At 31.4% G+C, this 12,927-nt stretch overlaps 1 protein-coding gene across 2 annotated transcripts in view; it reads right to left on the minus strand.

The window, feature by feature from the left end:
• Positions 1 to 12,927, minus strand: part of LOC140052058 (uncharacterized) — a 58,212-nt gene that overhangs the window by 31,736 nt on the left and 13,549 nt on the right. For both annotated transcript variants that reach the window (XM_072097443.1, XM_072097442.1), the window contains exons 19-36: positions 11,850 to 12,176; positions 11,346 to 11,450; positions 10,261 to 10,599; positions 9,131 to 9,274; positions 8,106 to 8,438; positions 7,255 to 7,350; positions 7,046 to 7,159; positions 6,483 to 6,666; positions 5,924 to 6,180; positions 3,958 to 4,097; positions 3,454 to 3,601; positions 3,160 to 3,258; positions 2,774 to 2,887; positions 2,351 to 2,528; positions 1,772 to 2,028; positions 1,110 to 1,252; positions 770 to 932; positions 101 to 448 (exon numbers count right to left, since the gene is read on the minus strand). In XM_072097443.1, coding sequence (XP_071953544.1) covers positions 101 to 448; positions 770 to 932; positions 1,110 to 1,252; positions 1,772 to 2,028; positions 2,351 to 2,528; positions 2,774 to 2,887; positions 3,160 to 3,258; positions 3,454 to 3,601; positions 3,958 to 4,097; positions 5,924 to 6,180; positions 6,483 to 6,666; positions 7,046 to 7,159; positions 7,255 to 7,350; positions 8,106 to 8,438; positions 9,131 to 9,274; positions 10,261 to 10,599; positions 11,346 to 11,450; positions 11,850 to 12,176 — 3,489 coding nt within the window. The remainder of the gene's footprint in view (positions 1 to 100; positions 449 to 769; positions 933 to 1,109; positions 1,253 to 1,771; positions 2,029 to 2,350; positions 2,529 to 2,773; positions 2,888 to 3,159; positions 3,259 to 3,453; positions 3,602 to 3,957; positions 4,098 to 5,923; positions 6,181 to 6,482; positions 6,667 to 7,045; positions 7,160 to 7,254; positions 7,351 to 8,105; positions 8,439 to 9,130; positions 9,275 to 10,260; positions 10,600 to 11,345; positions 11,451 to 11,849; positions 12,177 to 12,927) is intronic.

Genomic DNA, 12,927 nt, shown 5'->3' on the forward strand with positions numbered 1-12,927 from the left:
TTTGCATCCTCAATAATAATATGTAAACTTAATTTAAAAGTGAAGAACCATTGTTCAAAGGTGTGCATGATATTGTAACAGTTTAACACATTTAGCCTACCGTCTTTGTTAACTGCCCAAATACGAGCTTGAAAATTATCCTGTGGACTTGAAACGTTGCTACTAAATGAAATGCGTAATCGATTATTAACAGATGATAAACTCGGAGGGTGGATGCTATTAAAAATGAATACAGAGTCACTGCTGTTATCTGGAGACAAATCAATTGTAACTTTGGCACAACAATCTTCTAAGTGGAACTCGGTAAAATAGAGAAATACAACTTGACCATATCGCGCGATAATATCCCAAGAACACTGTCGATCGTACGGGTAAGGGTTTGGGAAAACAGGAATGAGGAATTCCAGTACTCCATTATATTCCAAAAAGTGTTCAGTTGCACCACATGCTACAATAACAATATTAGAAAAATAATCATTAGAAATATTATATTATATATATTATCATGTCAAAAATCATTAAAGAATATAGAAAATGTCAATAAACATAATATAAAAGATAGGCCTATAGCTAGATTATTTACATATATTGTGTAAATGGCACCTGGAATGGTTAATTGTATTGGTGTAAACCTAGGTCCACTATCAGAATACACTCTATAATACTAAATAAATGTGTATAAAAATAGTTATTAAAGTAGTTCACATGTTTTTACGCGGATTGTTTTAATGTAAAAATCGTTATAAATAAAACTGATGGCAATACTTACTATGTTGTTGTATTGTGTCTTTAATGAAATCTGTAAATCGTGACACTCTAGCATATACACCAGGTCTATTTGGTCGAGCACAACCTACTCCCCAGCTTACGACACCAACAAGATCCCATGTATCGTCCTCCGATCGGCACATCAAAGGGCCACCACTATCACCCTATCATAAGTAATGAGAAAAAAATAATTACAATAACAAAACATAATAAAATTCCATGAAATAGCGGTAATAATTAACGTTTCCGTAAAATGATAATAAATAATTAGAGTATACATTATATATCATAATATCAATATGTTAGCTGTTTTTAAGTTAAGGCAAACGATTTTAACTTACCTGGCATGAATCTACTCCACCTTCCAAATAACCAGCACACACCATGTTTTCCGTAATCGTGTTGTAACTGTCTAAAAGGTCACCACAGTCGTCATTGCTCAGTAGTTGAACAGTTGCATCTTGTAATTCATTTGAAGATGCCCCTTTTTTAGAACATAGATAATTAGTTCGTGAGTGTTTTTTGTTTTTGCTTTTTTTTTGTTATGAATTTATGATGATTGTGAACGTTAGCCAAAACACATACACTCACTTATCGTGACTATATTATGCGCCGAAACGGGTTTGTTCACTCGTGAATTATTTTCGCACTAAAATCGTACCAACGTCCAAGCTAACTAGTAGGTCTATATTATGTACTTTGATATTATTTGAATTAATTTTTACATGATTTGATATCTTCTAAAAGAAATGGAAGTTGAGCTCGATTGGCATTTACTTGCCCATTTCTCTCCTTTCTTTTTTGTCCATATCTCACTCTGTTATACAATATGTCTACTATATTTTCTTATGGATGCATTAACAAATCTCAGTTACTTAGTTACATATTGCTGTTTCAGTTCTATTTATTATATCTTTAAAAGACTAATAGTGAATATTTAGCTTAAAATAGATCAAACACTTCTTCTACGTCTAGAAACACATTTCCATCGTTCGTAACTCACCATATTCTGACAAATCACCCCATCCTGCTATTTTACAAAATGTACCCGGTGGATACTGCTTGTCACCATAACAGATTGGCTGAACAAATTGGTTAAATTCTATCGGTGAATCGAACTTAAGTAATGCGATGTCATTATCATAGTATGAACTATGATAATCTGGATGACCAATAGCAGAAACTTCCACACTAATTTTAAAAACTGATGACGATTCGTCCAATAATGTTATACCAGCCACTAAAGTATATATAGGACCACTGAAATATTGAAATTATGTATTATGTTTATTTCTCTTTTTAAAATTTCATTAATACAAAAAAAAAATATTCTGGGTCCTGAGAAGCACAATTATCCCAAATTCCTAATAATTATTGTAAATATTATACGAACTAAACAAAATTTCCTTTCATGATCAAAAGTGTCTAAAATATTTAATAAAGTAAAGTATACTAGACCAACACTATAACACGTTAACATAATGTGTAGTAAACACGCTACCGTAGAATGTTTAAACATTCCAATAAGAAATGAAGAAGAAGAAGATAATAAGGAATCACGTGACGATGTATGTCTACTTACAGGCAGTGAGCAGCAGTTATCGCCCATTGGTCGTTTATTATAGTTGCACCACAATTATGGCCGCCGTAATATGATAATGAACTTATCCATGGCCATTCTCTTGGAAGTGAATCTTGACCACCAACAATTCGAAGGAAGCTTTCTGTGTGTTGCTGGCGTCCACATTCAAAATTGGATGCTAACATAATTCAAATTTATTTGAAAAATTAATATAATAACTTTTAAATAAAAACGCTTGAATAAACTAGCTATAACCGTAATTAATTTAAACCATAGCTTGGTTTAGCTGGAGCATGATGGAACACTACTACGAACAAAATACGTCCTTCATTTACTTTTTTTCAAGGCATTGTTGACAACATACGCCATATTGATACTGCACAGTATTTATTGCGACCGGTTTATGAAAGCAAAATAACCTACAATCATAACAGCCAATCTCATCCCACCAATCACCACAGTCGTTATTTCCATCGCAGAATACAGAATCCCCGTTATGTAAACACAAACCGTTGCTACATCTTGTTGAGTTGCATTCTATAATCATAAAAGTGTGTACATTTAAAATAACTGTTATATATAATATGTGGTATGCGTCTAAAATGTTTGTTTGACTAAATTAGCTATAATGAACACTTCGTAGGACTACTTCATAAAACATAAAGGGTTCCGAATGACTCGATTGGTACCGATTTTAAGTATGGATCTATCAAATTCATAGATTTGTATTTGATCATTTTCTACTCTCTTCTGGGCAATAGGGAACTTTTGATTTACGACTAACGACCTTAAAATTAATAAAAGCATACCGCAAGAAGATGGTTCATCAGATAAATCTTTGCAATCTATTTTTCCATTACATACGTAATCTTCTGAAATTACATCACCATTTTCGCATACAAAATATTCTGTAAAAAAATATATCCCTTTTTGTAGACCATGTTCGATGCTGCGGCTGCAATTTATTTAACCTATAATTATTAAGTTAGCTTATAAAAATTAATAGTACCTGCAATACTATTTTACTGAACAAAAATAATGATAAAAATCATAAATAATTGTCAACTAATGACATTGAGAGATAAATGTTGAATTACTTTTACCTTCATTCACATATAAATCAATAAATTCTGCAAATCTGTCTACTCGTGTGTATCTTGCAAGTCGTTCAAATTCGCATGCATAGTCAGGTTCAATTAAAAGGCCAGCAATAAACCAGGTACTATCTTTTCTACACATCAATGGACCTGGCTATAAATATCAATTTAGTTCCATTAAAATTAATCAATTCTTTAAAAAGTCCTTGTTTGTTGTCAATGCATTGAATTAAAAATAAAGTGAATCTGGTTCACCAGCAAAACTGGTTCAGCCGGTTTTGCTGAATAATATATCCCGAATTTAAAACTCAAATTAATATTTTTTATCAATATTTTTATTTCAATTAGACATTGGTATCAATATACTGATAACACCAAAGATTGAACAATGTTGATTTAAGGCATTTACAGTCAAATACTAGGATGTACAAAAGAGATTTTAAAAATAGTATGAACAAATTGTATAGAAAAAAAATTACAATTTCTATGTATTTAATTAAAAAAACTCACTTGACAACGGTCACGTTCAAATTCTTCCTCATTTGCACAGAGTGTACTATTTGAAACATCTGAATTATACCAATAATTGTCACATACAGTTTGGTTTACAATTGACACCTTGATTTCTTGCATTATATCTGTTGTCGAACCTGAAAAATGTTAGTATATTGTCTTACTGTTAAATATATTTTTGAGTGTTAACATAGATATTTTTAGCATAAAGAACGACTTACGAAAGAAAGACAGAAGAATAATACAAAAAATATTTCTATTCTACAAAGGATCAGTTTATGGAATAATCTAAACATAAACAAAACTCACCCCCTAACCTAATTCAAATGATGGCTGACGGGACTAAGATAAACAATTTGGGATTAAAGCCTCTCACAATTAGATATAATTATTATTTTACAGAACTTCCAAATATGCATATAAGACGTTTTCTTATTGTATCTGTATGTTTATTGTACGTGTATTTATCAAAAATGTTCATACAATTAATAAAGTGAATGAGTGAGTGGTGGCCGAGCGGTTAAGTGAGTGAGTAGTGAGTGAGTGGTGAGTGAGTGGTGGCCGAGCGGTTAAGAAAGTGGAACCGTAATTACGTAGTCATAACATCGGCAAGGGTATAGCAATTATACAGCTATTTGTTTGCTATTATTTGCTATATTATTGCTGGATCAGTATAGCAATTACACAGCTATTTGTTTGCTATTAATTGGTATTATTGCTGTATCAGGTATAGCAACTATAGCAGCTATAGCTGAGGTTTCAGGCAAGTGACCAATGTGTCACAGTAGGATAGTGATAGAACAGCAATAGCAATTACACAGCTATTTGTTTGCTATTATTTGCTGTTATTGCTGTATCAGGTATAGCAATTACACAGCTATTTGTTTGCTATTATTTGCTATTTTTTGCAATTACACAGCTATTTGTTTGCTATTATTTGCTATTATTGCTGTATCAGGTATAGCAATTACACAGCTATTTGTTTGCTATTATTGCTGTATCAGGTATAGCAATTATACAGCTATTTGTTTGCTATTAGTTGTTATTTTTGCAATATACACAGCTATTTGTTTGTTATTAATTGCTATTATTGCTGTATCAGGTATAGAAATTATACAGCTATTTGTTTGCTATTATTTGCTATTATTGCTGTATCAGGTATAGCAATTACACAGCTATTTGTTTGCTAATTATTTGCTATTATTGCTGTATCAGGTATAGCAATTACACAGCTATTTGTTTGCTATTATTTGCTATTATTGCTGTATCAGGTATAGCAATTACACAGCTATTTGTTTGCTATTATTTGCTATTATTGTTGTATCAGGTATAGCAATTACACAGCTATTAATTTGCTATTATTTGCTATTATTGCTGTATCAGGTATAGCAATTACACAGCTATTTGTTTGTTATTATTTGCTATTATTGCTGTAAAAGGTATAGCAATTACACAGCTATTTGTTTGCTATTAATTGTTATTATTGCTGTATCATGTATAGCAATTACACAGCTATTTGTTTGCTATTAATTGCTATTATTGCTGTATCAGGTATAGCATTTACACAGCTATTTGTTTGCTATTTATTTATTTAGTGGGGTTCTGGTGGTAGTCTTCAGTGTACACATATGTATCTCATGTGCACATTAAAGAACCTAGTACATCTTTCGAGACGAGTAGGGGGTGAGTAGGGGGTGAGTAGGGGGTTACCCCGGTGTACTAGTCCACACAAACACAGCCAATGTCACACACAGCCACTGTGCAATTGGAACTGGACCATTTTATAGAGGTGGCACCTGTTGGTCCAGATTCTTCACTAACAGAGTTAGTGAGAAGTTAAAAAAAAAATAAACTGTTTATCAAGAAATAAAATTGAGATACTATAGTCAACATACATAACTCCGCTTATAATACATTTTCTATTTAGACAAGGTATAATGTGAACAGTATAATAATAACATACCACCGACGTAAACATTTCCCCATCCGGCACTCACACATTCAGTCCCAGCTTCAAATTCCTCGCCATAACATGCGGGTTGTATAAATGCACTATAATTCACTGGTCTTGCCAGCTGTACCAAAGCAATGTTATTGTTTGTTGTAGATGACGAACTATATTCTGGATGTGGATATATTTCAGCTATATCTATCTCTTCAAGAAACACCGTTTTCTCAAATCTATCGACCGCACCAAGTCTGACAGAATAGTAGCTATATCTGTAATTTAAATATAATAACAGTTCTAAATAAAATGCATTTTTTTAGTATGCGTACCATTAACTATTATATGATAATGCTGTTAAATAATTTAAATATATGGCTGGTATTTCAATCGTAAAATGAAGTGTGTGGTCAACAAACAGTTTTATAGTTTATACATTTTTTATAGATTATAGAAAAAGATTAATTTTGATTGTAATAGATCACATTAATAGGTTGTTAATCATTAAATATAAACCATCAGAATGACCATGAAGTGAGCACCGTAATTTAACAATGTTAAATATAATTATTCTTACACACAACTAGCTGAAGCCAAAACCCATGTTTCATTTATTAACACTCCTGTGCATTTATAGGAACCGTAATACTCAATTGCTACTATCCATGGCCACTTTCCCGGAGCTGCATACTTATCGCCAATAGGTTGATTATCTCCAGATCCAGATAACAATGGCTGTAATCCACATTCCTCATCATTATCTATCACATCAAAATGATTATCATTATTATTTTAATTGACTTCAATGGTTTTGCCTGTGAATTTATTTATTTATTTCAAAAATGTTTAACAAAGGTGGTACATCCAGCCGAGCTATTCATTAGAGATCCACAGAAAAATACGGTATGACAAGACAATGACTTATATATATATATAAATATAAAAAAGTTGACAGTTGAAATATTAAAATACCAATTAACTATATATAACAAATAATAAGATTTTTTTTAAAGGAATTTAAGATTAAATATAAATTAAAATTAATTAATTGAATGTTCAAATGTACACAATATTTCAATATCGGTAAACACAGATATGATAATGTAGCAGGTCATGCTAAACTTCAAATTTGAATCTTACCTTCCCAACAATCCAATTCATCTGACCAATCACCACAGCTGTTTATTCTATCACATCGACTGGTATTTGAAACACACACTTCGTTGTTACATATGTAATCATCACCAGTACAATCTGCATAAAAGAAACATGTATTACAATTTCTGTTTTATACATTTAAAGTAACAAAAATTATACTTTCTGTAAAATAAAAACTAAATCCCACATACTGCATGACTGTAGTTCATCTGAATAGTCTTGGCAATCCACATGTCCATCACACACGTTAGCCAATGATATTATCATACCATCACATATGAAATGCTCTATTAAGAAAAAACGGTGAAAACAATGGCTACAAAGCTGATGTTTAATTAAGTTAATTGTTTTACGTAATGCAAGTAGTAATAAAAACATTGTCACATCTGAAATTCTCTATTAAGAAAAACAAAACAAACGCTACTTAAACAAAAAATGCTTTCAAATATAATGTAATAATAATAACAGTGAAAGCGATAGATTGGTGGTGCAAATGACACGATAAAGCCAATTGATAAGTAGTAATGATTACAGTTTACTATAGCACTATAACAGGAGGCAGAGCTATCTAGATCAAAGGCTTTATCTGTAGTTGGGATGCGATCATTTCTCCCATCTCGTGATTATTTTACCTACTTTTAGCCAATTGGCTTTCTTGAATCAAAGAGCAGTTGACTAGGTTACACATACACATATTATCTCAACTGAGGTCACTTTGTCGAACTGCTGAAAAGGTGCTTATCTGTCTATCCACAGAGACAATGGATGAATAGAACCAGTAACCCTATACCGGGGTAAACCCCTAATATTCCAGTTCTGTAAAAGGCACACGAGCCAAATGTGTACGCTGGACCTAAAGTTTTAAGTACTTGTCTTAGAAGACTTGTTCTACAACCAGAACTTAGTCAAGAACCTGTGTCGATTTTAATATGGATATAGTTTGCCGCACCCTTGCCTTTACAGCATTCGCCCACCAGGTTCGATAAATCAGTTCTATTAAAATTAACATTATAAAATTAAAAAAACCCGTTTTATTACATACCGGTATCACTAATATAAATATCATCTATCGCAATATCTCCGGTATATGAACTTCCCGAAATTCCTTCGAATACGATGTAGTTGTTATAACCAGATTGTGAGAATTGTACTACACCAAGTCGCCATAAATTCCCTTGGTTACCATTTCTTGACCATAACAATTCTTCACTCAAGTAAGATTTTCTATAAACGTTGAGAGTTCTAATAGTACTTCCATACATATGGTAGTAAAAGGATAAAAATACATTTTGACTTGGTGGTAGCAATGGACTTCTAAGGCGAGCTGTCAATCCAGAACCAATGGGTGATGTTTCAATATAGACATAATAATCAGCTGTGTAAATAGAAATAAAAACAGTCACAACGGTGATTATACATTGTATGACTGTACAGATCGGTGCATTTTGCAGTAAAAATGTATATAAAAATAATTAGGAAAGTAATACTGTCTAGTCCTAAGCGAACTGACATTCCATAACGTATGGGCACTTATGATTCAGTTTACATAAGGCCTACGTAGTAATCGAAACAAATAGTTATATAGTAAAAAATAAATACAATTAAAATAATAACTAAACAAAAATTATTTACTGTTTTTGAGAAATTTCTATATTTATATGTTTTAGATACGAGTGTATTATTGCTGGCAATGGGTATAGTTTAGAATAATAAAACCATTCTCTTATAGCACAAATTATTTAAAATTCAGTACATTTTAGAATTTTCTATTTAAAAAAGATTTGAAACTTGAATTTATTTGATATACAGTCTTACTATTAAACCATTTTTATGTAGAAATACCGCTACCTGAAAATAAAGGTCTAACAGTATTGAATATTCTGTGACTTACATAGTTGCATAGACTTTGAACATACGATATTCAATTTGTTTTGTCCATCACGACAGTGGTAGAGCTTTAATTCTCATTAATTTAAACATCATTAAATGGCGTGTACACTGATCTTTTGAGAATGAATTCCAAACTTTAGATATATATTATGTTTATTCATAGTCCTACAAACCCACCTTCATATCCTGAATGACCGTTTGTCGGTCCAGTGTTAGATGATGGTGTAGAGCCAGCCCTCCGTGTCCAATCAAAATCATCATCATTTTCTTGAGTCCAACCATCAAAATCAGTCTGGAAATCTGTCTTTATATCAATGTTAACTGCAAAGAAGAAGTTATTTATTAATAAATGACGCAAACCAGTATTAGCAACATGATTAACCAATTCAATACTTATTATAACGTAGTCAAAAACACAGTTTTATTATTTTAACTTTGGGAGCGTTGACGTTTACATAATGTAAAAAGAAAGTTATTTACTTTGTAAATTGTTGTCAGTAGGCACATTATAGTGTGCATACTGTGCAATAGGAACATTTAAAATAACCTCCAACTTAATTATTTTTTTAAACTTCTAAAACTAATCCTTAAATATATTACAAGCCAAACAATACAGCTTGTTTATCTATCAAGACATATTATAAAGAGCCTACAGATAAAGACCTCTTTGATGGAGGTAATATATCTAAGTTCATATTATTGTGGATATATAGTGCTGCAATTTATTTAAAAGTTTGTTCCATATTTGTATGGCTCGGTATATTGTTTACTCTGACTCTACGCTGGCTTAAAACATGTTGTACTTTGACTAAATGTTCAATATGAGTGTAGACAATCTTCCAGTCAATAAATGTATACCACCATACTTTTCCCTGATGACATTTATAATTGTTGAGTTTTCATAGGTGATTTTATGTTGTAAAATCGGATTTTGATTTCTCTTTTGTTTAGTTAAGTTCTTTTTCTTGCAGTTCAATTTTATTATAAGAACTTGAAAAAGAATAATATGAAGTAAAATTAATATTAAAATTGTTGTAACATGTGGAAATATTGAATCATAACTTTCCTAAGAAACAAATTAGGTACGGATGAATACTTCACAATAATAAGTTAAGATCAATAAGTGTCATTTTTTATACTAAATATATGATCCGTTATGCAAAAAAAAAACAAGTGGTAGCAGCAGGCAGGCCTAGTTTAGCATAAAAAGCAGACGTGGTATTAAAGCCAAAATTAGATGTTGCAACATTGTCGTATGAATTATCTCTATGGTTATTATATTTACAAATATATTGTTTAATTACTACCTTGTGGATCAAGCGCTGTTACTGTTGCGTTAAATCCTTTATCCGTTATACTACCATCTGTAGTGAAATTTATCCACATTAGGTTGTTATAGGACACTACATCATAATAATATGTGCCTGTAAAATTAATTTCATAGCTATTTTCTGTAAAGCCAATTAACACAGCATCATAGGGCTGCAGTTGAAAGTCGGTGAACTCAAGGCGAATGACCATGTCCGATGTGGTGTTTACCATCCATAGACAACTTAAGGTGTTGTAGTAGTTATTCGGATAATTTGGAGACCAAAAAGAATATGAAACGTTTTTATCTTCAAGAGTTATTTGAGTAACATCACATTCTGTATAAATAACAAATAAATATATTCATTTTACTTTACCGAAATTACTATGTTGTGGTTTCTTCTTTCTTTAAAACAGAGTTGATATCAAAAACATAAAATATGGAGTAGTAGCAACCATGAACGACGTACGTACTTTTTGATTTGCACGTCCATTATGTCTACTTATATCGTAGAAAGTCATGTTTATGATTTCCGCATGCGCAAGTTTCGATTAAGACGTTAACTGCTAAATTTGAGAACATGTTTAGTAACATTTTGCCATTCTCTATTTCACTGAGATACGAGTACTAGACGCACATACGGGAAATTATTATTCTGTATTATATAACACCTAAATAAATTCCTATCATTTGATTGGACGATTGTGGGTCACATGGCGTGCAATAGTACGCACTATTAAACGATCGTTTAATATTAATTTTTTGTGTACAAAGAAAAAAATCTGTTAGCGTTTGGATTTATATTTTTTTTATTCTATTGCTTTTGAAATACAACAGCGCCACCTATTTTGTATTTTCGTCGTCAATGTTATTGTTATGACTGCGATGGAGTACATTTTTGGAGAGATATATATGTACTAATTTAGAACAAAAAGGCATTTAAATTAGAGAGACACATTTAACACAGTATATAATATCCCAGATACGCCCGCGTGCGGAATATAAAAGCAGTTTAATTTAAAGGAAGTCTCGCATTAATAAAAAGTGACTATGCATCTTTAAATCACAAACAAATCATCTTACCAATGACACAGTTTACTTCATCTTCACCGTTTGGACATTCACTGTTACCACTACAAACAAGCGATTCTTCTAAACATGTTCCATCTTGACAATAGAAGTCGCAATCTAAATAAAAAACTTTGCTGAATTATAGTTTATAAAAAGATCATTCACACTAAATAATAGAAATGCCGTGGAGTCGGTATAGAATAACATTAAATAACAACCATGTATAATAAACTTATAATAATGAAAGCAATTTCTATCAGTTACTTTTTTCATCTAGGTAATTTCCATTTTACGTCATCTAGTTTACGCTACATTATATCACATACCACATCTTCATGTTTTAACCGGTTGCTACCAAGGCTTCGAGAAATTAATAAATGTGTTTTGTTTACTATTACTTATGTTATATAGATACGCTTTCATTGTATGTTTTGTACATGATAATACATTTAATCTGAGTCTGAATCTGAATTATAAATTGGACAATTTTATTCACAGCCTTATTGATGTACCTACCTCCAATATAAATATTATCAATTGCAATATCCCCATAATAACCACCGGAAATGCCTTCGAATACGATGTAATTGCCTCGATCACCAGTGTGTCTAAATTTGACAACATCATTAAACCATGTATTTCCCTGGTTACCATATCTTGACCATAAAAGTGTGTCGCCCAAGCCTGATGTGCTGTAAACATTCAGAGTTCCAATAGTAATTCCGTACATGTGGTAGTAAAAGGATAATGTTAAATTTTGTTTTTGGGGTAGCGATGGACTTCTCAGGCGAGCTGCACTTCCATAACTGGTAGAAAATGTTTCAATATACACATAATAATCATCTGTGTGTGTGGAAAACAAACAAAATTCAATATTAATAGTATACAAATGATGAATGGTTAGGACTTAAGCTATCTGTCTACACTATCACACTAGTTTGACAAAACAAGTGTGATGTGCCCAAATATGGTAGTCATATACCCAAATAGTGATCATTATAATCGTGTCCATATATTGGCACATCTATTTTTTTAAACCATAAAGTTCGATAGTGTTGACAGAGATTTATGTTGAATATGGAGAAATAATAATAATGAGTTTTGTTACATGTCGTTAATCCTTCCAGCATATTATCAATACAATACATACAATACCAGCTTTCTGAGCTTTAGACACTTTAGATAGACACATTATTTAATGTCAACAAGTTTGGCTTTGGAATTACAATCCAAATTCAAATAAATTATTAATTGGTACAGACACAGAATCTGTTACAGAAACAAAATGGAGACAATAATGTCACTATCTGCTATTATATTTATATTACTCGTATACATAATGACAAATAATGAGAAGACATAATGTAAAGGCACCATACTTCACAAGATGAGATTATTGTTTTTAAAACTAAAGGTTGATTGGTTCCAATTAACGAAATACCACTTTTTAAGATAGCATGGACAAAAATTCCAGTACAACTGTTACGTTACAAATCATAGAAACGTATACTGTATGTACCATTTTAAAATTAGAAATTAGACACTACTAATAAAATTGTATTTTGTAGAAATATTTTGCTTAACAAAACTAAAC

Source organism: Antedon mediterranea, chromosome 6, assembly GCF_964355755.1.
Source record: "Antedon mediterranea chromosome 6, ecAntMedi1.1, whole genome shotgun sequence".
Classification (NCBI taxonomy): Eukaryota; Metazoa; Echinodermata; class Crinoidea; order Comatulida; family Antedonidae; genus Antedon; species Antedon mediterranea.